Source organism: Primulina huaijiensis, chromosome 8 (assembly GCF_012295235.1).
Source record: "Primulina huaijiensis isolate GDHJ02 chromosome 8, ASM1229523v2, whole genome shotgun sequence".
Taxonomy (NCBI): Eukaryota; Viridiplantae; Streptophyta; class Magnoliopsida; order Lamiales; family Gesneriaceae; genus Primulina; species Primulina huaijiensis.
Window position 1 is genome coordinate 3,571,803 of NC_133313.1, and position 11,177 is coordinate 3,582,979.

At 35.4% G+C, this 11,177-nt stretch overlaps 1 protein-coding gene across 1 annotated transcript; it reads right to left on the minus strand.

Moving 5' to 3' along the window:
• Positions 1 to 2,014: 2,014 nt before the first annotated feature.
• On the minus strand, positions 2,015 to 5,062 carry LOC140983133 (uncharacterized). Its single transcript, XM_073450049.1, has 4 exons — positions 4,955 to 5,062; positions 4,427 to 4,869; positions 2,667 to 3,270; positions 2,015 to 2,579 (listed from the first exon to the last, which is right to left on the minus strand). The coding sequence occupies exons 1-4, from the start codon at positions 5,042 to 5,044 to the stop codon at positions 2,121 to 2,123; spliced, it is 1,596 nt and encodes a 531-aa protein (XP_073306150.1). The 5' UTR covers positions 5,045 to 5,062; the 3' UTR covers positions 2,015 to 2,120.
• Between the last annotated feature and the right edge of the window lie 6,115 nt (positions 5,063 to 11,177).

Sequence of the window (11,177 nt, forward strand, 5' to 3'; positions counted from 1 at the left end):
GTGAATTTCAGTGCTTCAAGTTTATGATATGTTATGCTATGTTTTTGTCAATATATGCACATAATTTCAAAAATATCTATGCATTTGTTATTTGTGCTCGATCGGTCCTCATTTTCTGAGTGTTCCCCAAACTTTCACCCATTACTCTCCCTTCTCAGATAAAAACGAAGATCAGTTAGACGAGGAGGATCAAACTATGTTTTTGGGTTGGTGAAAAAGATGTTTTCAAGTATAAGAACTTAAATTAGTTACGTTATTCCAGTTTCTAATTAAGTGGTAATGCTTCCGCAATTCTGTTTTGTTATTGGAAATTTTGTTGTAAAGAAAAGTTATTTATGAAATAGACTAGTTTGATTTATATTGTACTATGAGATTTATTGTTTTTGAATTATTTTTTTTCTAACAAAGTCGGTGTAGATATGCCACGGACGAGGAGCTTAACATGAAAAATAAAAAAATATTCAATGAATTCAATGGTTTTCGGCGAAAAAAAGACTAGAAACAAAAAAAAAAATTAATATGGGATGAAAATCAAAATTTGACAAATGACATGACCATTTAAATTCAAAACCGGCTAACTTGCAATTTCCCTAAGATTTCCAATGAGGATCCCACTGCCTATCTCTCCTTCAAACTTTCAACTCAATACAAACAATGATATTTGTGATGAAAATTAAGGAAATATATACTGATGGGAAATAGAGCATTTGAAGGTTGAAAAATATATACTCGCGGATGCCTAAAACTTCATTTTATCTGGTTCACTTTGAGAGTGTAATTAAAATCTTAGCACTAGTAATTTCAGACAGAACAACGCTTAGCAATAAATGTCTTTTTATCTTTCAAGAATCAATATTTAAATTCAGTTATAAAAGGCATGTATATACCTGTTACGTGGCCCTTAAAACGACCCGTAAACTGTATATTCGCGATTCATATTTCCGTCTGCTGTGGTTTTAAAACACTGTATTGGATCAGATCATACCAGGAGTTCCCCCAAACACTTCAGTGGGCATGTTTGTTGTAGAGAATACTCAATGAAGCGATAGAGGGAACTCTAGGGGAAACCCGACGACTCGTTCTGTTTCTTGGATATATGGTTGAATTAGTTCATCTTTCACGGTTTATATAGAATGTGCTGGTATGATCCACATAAACTTGGAATATTTGTTGTAGTCTGAGCCTTCCGGATTTCCAAGGGGTGAAAAACTTGACGATTAAAGCTTTAGTTTCTGATCCTGGCCGCGATGTTGGGTCAAGTGAAGAAAAAGCATTTGATATATCAAAAGTTGAAATCTTTTCATCACATGAATATTCCATCTTTTTATGTTTATTTCTGTTACAGGTTAATATCATCCTCATGTTACATTATGAAGCTCTATATATCTTAAGGCATCGAATTAAAAGGGATTAAATCAAATTTTCAGTGTCCTTTATATCAACTGAATCCGTTGCATGCTTTTTCCTGACAAATCAAAATAGAATTCTACTAGAAAGTGTGATCCCAAAAAGTGAAGGACGGAAAGATGGAGATTTTGTGGTCACTTGCTCTAAAAAATATTCCCTTTTTACTATTTAACCTGAATTCATGGCTAGGTTCAAGCACTCGCATGTATTTAACCTTATTTCACTATGAGGAAAAGTGGTCCTCTGAAGCATATATGTCTTCTACAACAACATGCATGCAGTAGTACTCTTCCCTACCGGCTGGAAACATGAATTAGTTTTCTTTCTTTTCTCCAAACATAGACTCAACTTGTCTATAAATAGATACATAACCTGGTGAAGTATGACATAAGAAAGAGTTAACTAAGAATCGGGTTTCCTCTCGAGTTTCCTCGAAACACTTCATTGAAAAGCTTTCATGCTTCCCACTGAAGTGTTTGGGGGAACTCTGGTGGTCAACTGATATTTAAACTAATAATGGGTTTTTATATCTGTCTTTTTTCTTGTCTAGAATGCTATATGTGACATGATATTCAAGAAAGCAATATTTTAATATGTAATTTCAGGGTAGAACAACCTGTTTCTTCATTTATGTCTTTCCTTCTTATTATATATATCTTAATTGACAGGCTAAAATTATTCTTTCAAACAAGTATGCGTTATTTTTCCAGGAACTATCGAAAACAAAAGGCAAAAAGATATTTCCCACTATTCCAACTTGGATGGAACTTTGCCTGGCCAACTGAATATCCATGTCCAATGTAAATGCAGCCGTAGCTGGCGGATGCTCCTCCAAACACGGTAGCACCAGTCTTATACGACCATATGACGGCACCGCTTGCAGCATCTATGGCATATACAGGCCCGGTAGGTGCGACCGACCCTGCAAACAGAACTCCATTCACTATAGTCACTGGCCCGTGTGCAGTGTCATTGCTCGGATCAGCGGTGGTCCACAGAATCTTCCCTGTGTTGGCGTCCATTGCCACCCACCCACCGGCTGTGGTGTTCTGAGTGGATGGCTTGAGCGTAAAGGGGAGTCTATCACTATTTACGATATTTGTATAAACCCGTTTTCCATCCGTGGCAGCACCCCACACCCCTCCTCCTTCCAGAGATCCAGGACCTGCTTTCTGTAGTATACAAGTAAAAATAGAAACATACTTGAGCGCGCGGTATATATATTCCCTGACCACAGCTAAGAAAAACAAGAACCTTACCGTGGACCAAACTATATCTCCGGTCTTTCGATCCAAAGCCCACGCAAATCCACTTTTCTGCACTGCCACGACAATATCACGAAACTGTCCATTCGATAATATAGTCAGTAGCATTGGAGCCTCTCCGAAATCAGCATCCAGGTTCGGGCCAGTGGGGCAATCAGGATTATTAGGTACCAGACACGCGAAATAGAAAACATCATAACCCCCAAGTTGCTTAGCCCAAACAATCCTCCCTGAATAAATGTCAAACGCCAAGATGGAATTGAAGTGAATATCGGGTCCGTAGCATGGATTAGGGCCTGTTGGAGGCGTTGTTTGATTATTCAGACGAGCCTGACACTGTTGCACGGCAGGCGGAGCAATGTAAAGATTGCCTGTTCCCGCAAAGACGAGGCCTCTTGTTACGTCGATGGAAGGGCTACTGCCCCAGATAGCTGCACCAGAATATCCACCTAGCTTGCCCCCGTTATCCGGAAGTGTGTAGGTCTGCCACAAAATTTTTCCTGTTTTAACATCCAGTTTTGCCAGGCTTCCACGGAAAGTGCAACACTGTCCGGCTGGCAATATTTCTTCCAAAGATGATACTCCCACGTACAAGCCGCTGGAATGACAGAAAATTGTTACCCAAATTTCTGTCATAATTGCTCATTAGTAGAAAGTATCTCTGTTTTACTATAGTTAAATCATAAGACAATAAAAAAGCTGTAGACACGAGATATTTGCAAAAAATTGAAGGACTATCAGAAATTTTAAGCTTACTTTTCGGTAAAGTTTAGCTATATCTGATTTTTTTAATAGGTAAAATGCATTATATTTGGGAAAGGATCCTCAGCTGTGGGGATCTCACAGCACCGGAAATCGTTTTACTCTCGCAGCACAATTAAATTTTTTAAAATTTTTTTTTGGCTTTCTTTTATATTCTATTTTTAAAGAAAAAACTATTTTCTCATTTTTTTTATCTTGTTTTTCATTTATGATTTTTTCGACCCGTTCAGACCTTTTTGTTATTATTTTTTTGAAAATTGGCTTATTTCTTATATCCCAAAAAAAAAAATTTAAAACGTTTCTTGCATTTAAAAGTTCAAATTTAATTTTTATTACAAACATGTGATTAATCATATATTACCAAAAATAAAATTTTAACTTTTAATACAATTAATTTTTTAAATACCACAAATATATATATTTTTTCTTTTTTAGTGATATAAAAACAATTTATTTCTGGCATTCAAAAGTTAAAATTTTGTTTTTCATCGAATTCCAATTAATCACATATTTGTAACCAAAATTAAAATTTTAAATACAAGAAATAATTTTTTTTAGATATATAAGAAATAATTCAATTCTTTTTAGAAAAAAAATTATAAGGCTGAACCGGCCAAATAAGAAAAATTAAAATAAAATTAAAAATTTTAAATGTTTATATAAATAATAATATTAATAAATTAAAATTTGAAATTCAATCGTAAATATAATTAAAATATTAAATTCAAAATCTAATTAATCACTGACAAAATTAAAATTTTAACTTTTAAATATAAGAAATTATTTTTGTTAGTGTTGTAAGAAATAATTCAATTTTTAAAAAAAATGTAAAAAAATAAAAAAAAAAAAGTTGAAAAAGTTCTGAACATGGTAAAAAATGATACAAGAAAAATTCACAAAAGAAAAAATATTTATTTTAAAAATAGAAAAAATTCCCATTATACCCAATAAAAAAGAAAGTGAAATACAAGATCACAAGTAGAAGGACCTACCCCCGATAAACAGTTCCACCCTGAGTGATTTGGCTCAAGGGACCTGGATCTAACACAGTAGACCACACAAGCTGCCCAGTGGCTCGTTTCACCGCAACCACGTAAGCCGGTCCATAGATCGCGACAACCAAGAGTTCATCAGCCACAATCGGGGTGGCGCGTGACACTGTTACATTCACATATTGCCTCGAGGGAAGTATGCCGGTTAGCTGGCCTAAATTTTTTTGCCAAATCAGTTCTCCACTAAAAGCATTCACTGCATAAAGATTTCCATTCCATGATGGAAAATATACCACTCTGTTCGCTACGGCCGGTGTCGCGGTTATGTCGAAACCTGCATTGAATAGCCATCTTAGTTTCAATCCCTTCACTGTAATTGGATTGATTATAACTTCATCGATGGCGTTCCTTCTGTTTGTTATGTCTCGCCCGTGATTATACCACTGCAATTAAGAAAACTTAAATCAATGTTTGCAAAATCAAATAAATAAATATGAGTTTTTATTTCTAATTTTTTCTGTGGCCTACTTCGGCAGAAGATTTGTCTGAAAATAGAATTAAAGACAAGACTAAAAGAAGGGAAACAAGAATGCAACTCATGTTTGAACACTTGAGCATCCGAAAATGGAAATGGTATTTATAATCATAAAATATAATAATAATAAATATATAAAAGTCCATTAATGCGAATAATAAAAAAGGACAAGTAGGGTTGCCAACTCTGCTAAATATTATTCAGAAAATAAATTTTATACGACTTGAGTTTTACGTTTCAATATCCAATCTAATTTCAAGTTCCCACGACACAAAAACTCAATGTGAAACGGTCTCACAGATCAATTTCGTAGATCGAATCCCTTATTTGGATCATCCATAAAAAAATATTATCGTAAATATCGATATGGTTGACCCATCTCACAGATAAAGATTCGTAAGACCGTCTCATGACAAGAGACTTACTCGTTCCCACATACAAGTGATTCGAGAGAAGACAATCAATTTTAATATTAATTTGTTGAATTATAATTTATTTCACTTATGAATATATATTTAATCGATTAAAATAATTTAATTCAGATTTATTATATATATTACAAGGAAAATTAATTTTTTTTGGTCATCTATATTTCCATGATCAATATTTTTTATATTTTCATGGTTGTTATTTTTTTGTCAATTATATTATCAAAATTAAGTTTTTATAATTTATATTTACCTCTCAACGAGAAAAAACATTAAACACCAAAAAAAAAAAATCATACCACCAAACACCAATTAAACAAATTTAGAAAGTTGAAACAAAATATAAAAATTTAGAATTTCAAAATTATATTTCATTAATAGAGTTTCAAGCTATTAATTTATTAAACCAAAATTGCAATAATTTAAAGAAACTTGATTCTACTCCCCGTAAGTTCCCCTTACATGACCGCGTGCTTGGATAAGGACGTTATACTAGAAATGAAAATCAGAGCAAAGAATTTGTCAAATGGCGGCTCTGCTCAAAAAAAGAAAGTTGCGTTTATATCGAGAGAAAATATTTTTTTATACTAATTTTTTTTTTTGGTTAACTGAATATTTAAAAGAAAAGTTAGGGGTGTCAAAATGCAATACGATCCGTCAACTCGGGTTAGACAGGTTGATTCGGGTTATACGGGTTCGTGTTCGGGTTGGGGGTTTTCGGGTTGCTTCGGGTTCGGGTTGAAAAAAAAATTCGCAGATTTACCCGAAACCCGACCCGATTGACACCCCTACCGAAAAGTATGATACATTTTACTTTGATTTTTTTATTATGTATAAAAAAAAATAATGACGTTATGACAAAAAATAGTTAATATAACATCAATAATTGTTTAATCATTCCACATCATGTTATCAGTTATCAATTAAATCAAAATATTGAAATAAAATTTTATATACAAAAGTCAAACTTTGAATGTTTAAGGAGAAAACAAAGAAGTTAATTTCTTTATATTGAAGTCTGACATCTACTCTGTAGCGTCTCTCCTTCAAAATGGGGTATTTGAATAATATAGCGACTTTTATGCTGCGGTATCAAAATTAGACTTTTATCTCAAAATACTAGCGATGAGATACGTTAAGTGGACATTTTGTTTATTGGTTAACTACCTTTTTTTCCTGGATATTCTTGTAGCTTTATGTCTTTTATCTTAGAAAATTGAGTTATCATTTTATTATATTTAATTTTAAGAAAAAACTTATGTGAGACGGTCTCACTGGTCTTATTTTGTGAGACGGATCTCTTATTTGGGTCATCATGAAAAAGTATTACTTTTTATGTTAATAGTATTATTTTTTATTGTAAATATCGGTAGGTTTGACTCGTCTCACAGATAAAGATTCTTGAAATCGTCTCACAAGAGACCTACTATTAATTTTATTGTAAATATATACATATCTTATCTCATTATATATTTGAATAACATGCATGTATATCTTTCATTTTCATATCTTGAGATTTGACGTTGATTATCTTGATTATTATATATCAGATTTGAGAAAAAGATAATGAAAATATGTTTAGGTGTGATGACCCGAATTTTTGCTCCCAAAAGCTCAACGAGCTCAAATCTTTCAGCTCAAAACTTTCAACTCATGAACCCGAATTTCAGATTCATAAGCTCGAACCAAGCTCGATAGATGCAAGCCAATGAAAATTCCAATATTTCTAGCTCATGAAACAACAAAACCCTCAGCTCAAGGTCAAATTTAGCTCCATTAAGCTCAAAATTCAGCCGCAATATCAGCTTGCAATTGGACATATTTATGGTGTAAGATAAGATAAGAAATGACTCTGCATCTATCACACGAGACCCTTTGATTGAAGCAAACACTGACCACAATTATGATGAAAAACGTGCACACCAATATCAAGAATAAGATACCATACCTTGAGAATTTTAGCAGCAAGTTGAAGGCCATTGTCCATAACTTATGACTTATGATACAGAGTCTAGAGTCTAATCCTTGTTGGTCACACTTGCGGTAATTTGAGATAATAAAACCCGAAAATAAAGAATAAACTGAACACCGATATTTACGTGGAAAACCCCTAAAAATTATTAGGTAAAAACCACGGGCAAGATGAAAAGAATTACCACTATAATATTTTGTGGTGTACAACTCACTCACTGTGTTTCCAAAGAGAACACACACTTTCTTAATACAGGAGAACAAACACCTCATAAATATTATAGAACTACGCACTCAAATGTTTATAAGATGAGAGAAAACTCGAAGAAGGGATGATTTGAAATGAGGGAGGGGAGCTCTATTTATACAGCTCCCTGATCACTGTGGAACGCGTTTTCAAAAAACACGTTCTCTTCATTTTTCAACAAAGCAAACCAAATCAGAATTCTCCGTTGCATTTTGTTGAATTATTTGATGCATGCATTTGTCCCTACCACAATAATGCATACTGCCGACATTTCTCCCACTTGGAGATTTGATTGAGAATCAAACACATCTCCACACATCATTTCAATCTTGACATTCCTTGCTGCTTACGTTTCTGCTAGGCCACTTGAGGATCTACACCACTTAAACTTATCACTGTTCACTGGCTTGGTCAGAAAATCAGCTATGTTATCTTTTGTATGGATCTTCTGCATATCCACGCTTCCTTCTTCTACTACTTCCCGCACAAAATGAAATCGAACTCCAATGTGTTTCGTCCTGGAATGAAAGGCTAGATTCCTTGAAATGTGCAAGACACTCTGACTATCACAAAACAAAGGAACATTCTCTTGTTTGTGCCCGATCTCCTCCAATAACTTTTTAATCTATATTGCCTCCTTGCAAGCTTGAGTAGCTGCCATATATTCTACCTCCGTTGTAGATAACGCACAACTGTCTGCAGTTTTTAAACTCAGCTTACTGCTCACCCCTGCAAGTGTAAACACATAACCAGTAGTAGATTTCCTCTTATCAGGATCACCTGCATAATCTGAATCGACATAGCCCCTGAGTGTAAAATCCGATCCTCCATAACATAATGCAGCATTCGAGGTACCCTTAATGTATCTAAGGATCCTCTTGACAGTACTCCAATGCTCTCGTCCATGATTCGCCATATACCGACTAATTGCTCCCACTGCTTGAGCAATGTCCGGTCTTGTACAGATCATGGCGAACATCGAACTTCCCACTACAAATGCATATGGTACTCGAGACATCTTCATCCTCTCTGGTTCACTGCTAGGACAAATCTCGGAAGATAACTTGAAGTTAACAGAAAGAGGAGTCAAAATTGGCTTACTATCTTGCATGTTGAAGCGTTGCAAGACTTTCTTCAAATAATTTTTCTGGGAAAGCCAAATCTTTCTGTTACTTCTGTCTCGGTGAACTTGCATCCCTAGAATCTTGTTTGTTGGTTCTAAGTCCTTCATATCAAATTCCCTAGCCAACTGTGTCTTCAATCCTTGGACATGATCTTTGTTGGAGCCTGCTACCAACATGTCGTCCACATACAACAGCAAAATAATATAATCATCACCAGAACTCTTGAAATACGTACAAGGGTCTGCACTCAGTTTGTTGTATCTAAGGCTCATGATATAGGAATCAAATCTCTTGTACCAATACCTCGGTGCTTGTTTGAGACCGTACAGAGTTTTGTTCAACCTGCAAACCAAGTTCTCTTTGCCTTTTTCCGCAAAACCTTCTGGCTGGAGCATATAGATTTCTTCTTCAAGATCTCCATGAAGAAATATTGTTTTCACATCTAGCTGTTCTCGATGTAGGTCAAACACCGCACACAATACCAACACTATTCTGACTGTTATAAGCCGAACCACAGGAGCAAATATCTCATTGAAGTCAATACCTTCTTTTTGAGCATAGCCTTTTACGACCAATCTAGCACGACACCGCTCCACTTGGTTATTGCCATCACGCTTGATCTTATAAACCCATCTGTTTCCAATGGCTTTCCTTCCTCGTAGTAGTGTAACAAGATCCCAAGTTTGATTCCTGTCTAATGCTTCCAATTCTTCTTGCATTGCTATCATCCACAAGGATACATCCGAGATTTGAGTAGCTTCGTTGTGAGGGCCCGTTATCCTAATTACAATTTATTAACATGCAATCATGATTAATCAGTAGAGCCGACAAGGCTCGATAATACCATAGTACAATCCTCCAAATATATACATATAGTATCTGGGAGACAGCAACACCACGCAGTACCTAAATACAACTGAGCTCACTCTCAAGGAGCTCTGGTACTTCCTGAGACTTCCTCTCGAGCGCCTGAGGTCGAACCACCTGTACCACCTGTCATGTCCACACACAAAAGACACGACAGCCCCCTCTCGGGGGTCAGTAACCCCAGTACGAGACATCAAGAAACCACGATATATGACATAGAAATGCAATGATGCCATGCATGAGTGCAATGCATGTATAGGTGCAAGATATCAGAATATCAGGAATCAAATGATCGATATCAACAATCATAGATATATGCTTGAGCTGGTCCACGATTCAGCGGACCGTGCCTGGGATATGGCCCTGCCTCGAAGCCAGCAACTACCTAAGCCGGACCGAATCAAGGTAGCCAAACATCCCCAGAACACCATATCATATCATATATATAACGGATCTCAACCGAAATATAACTGGATCTCAATAACAGATAGGCTCAATATGATATGTTCAGTGGTATTGATGTGTCTAACTAAAATAAAATGTGTGTGAACAAAAGAAATATTTTATTTTATTTTGCACATCAATTACCAACTGATAATATGCGAGTCAGCATATAATATCACATAAATCAACAAATACCAAATAAATCATACACAGGATCATCAGATGTCTCTGTCAGACATCGTGAAAAATAACTGATCTCTACGTACCTCAACTAATTTACCAGTATCTTAAATCCTCAAGAAAGTCCTGAAAATGTCAACTCAGACAAATCACCTGAATATTAATTTAAATGGTCTTATTATCATATAAAGATTCCACAACCATTTAAATTCAAATATTTAGACATTTTAAATTCCTAAAATTCCCATATGCGACTAAAATGGCTAAAATCAATTATTTCTATTTTAATTCGTTGCAAAATATTCTTTAACTAATATTCAAGTGACTGCGATGAATTCTAGGTTCACCAAATTATACCTCCAACACGGACAATTATGGAACCTACAATAATAACCCAATAATTAATTATTAATGATACAATATTTGAGTCGGAATTAAATTAAATTCACATAGACAATCATTCGCACCGATATAGCTTGTACGTCCAATAACAGTGGCTAAACTCGAGCCTAAACCGAAGCTGACCGGCAACAGGCGGCGAACTCGCCGGAGAAGATGACCGGAATCACGCAGAAAATCAGAGCCGACAGGTCGTTCTCGAAAATTTGCAAAAGTGGTATCAAAAGAAAGCTTACGACATAAGGAACAAAACACCTCAACCAATTTTTACTTTTGAGCGGCGGATGATGGAGATTTCAGCGGTTAAACCGACGGCGTTTTCTTCGGGTTTTCGGAAATCACGATTTTAAATAGCAAGAGTGGTATCAATGGATAACTCTCGTCAAGATCTTTCCAACCGTATATATATTTGAATTTTTCTGCAACCGGTGCGATCACAATCGGCGGTCAAAGTGGCGAAATGGGTTTGAAGCTTTGGACGGAAGTTACGGGAAAGAGATGAGGATTCGTGCGTGTTTCTGGTGTAGTGTGAGAGAGAGAGTGTATTATAATATAT

Coding starts and splice junctions, on each gene's coding strand:
- LOC140983133 (XM_073450049.1), bottom strand. CDS start 5,044: ATGCTCAAGTGTTCAAACATGAGTTGCATTCTTGTTTCCCTTCTTTTA. Junction 4,870..4,954: donor CAGACAAATCTTCTGCCGAA/GTAGGCCACAGA, acceptor TCTTAATTGCAG/TGGTATAATCACGGGCGAGA. Junction 2,580..2,666: donor GAGATATAGTTTGGTCCACG/GTAAGGTTCTTG, acceptor TGTATACTACAG/AAAGCAGGTCCTGGATCTCT.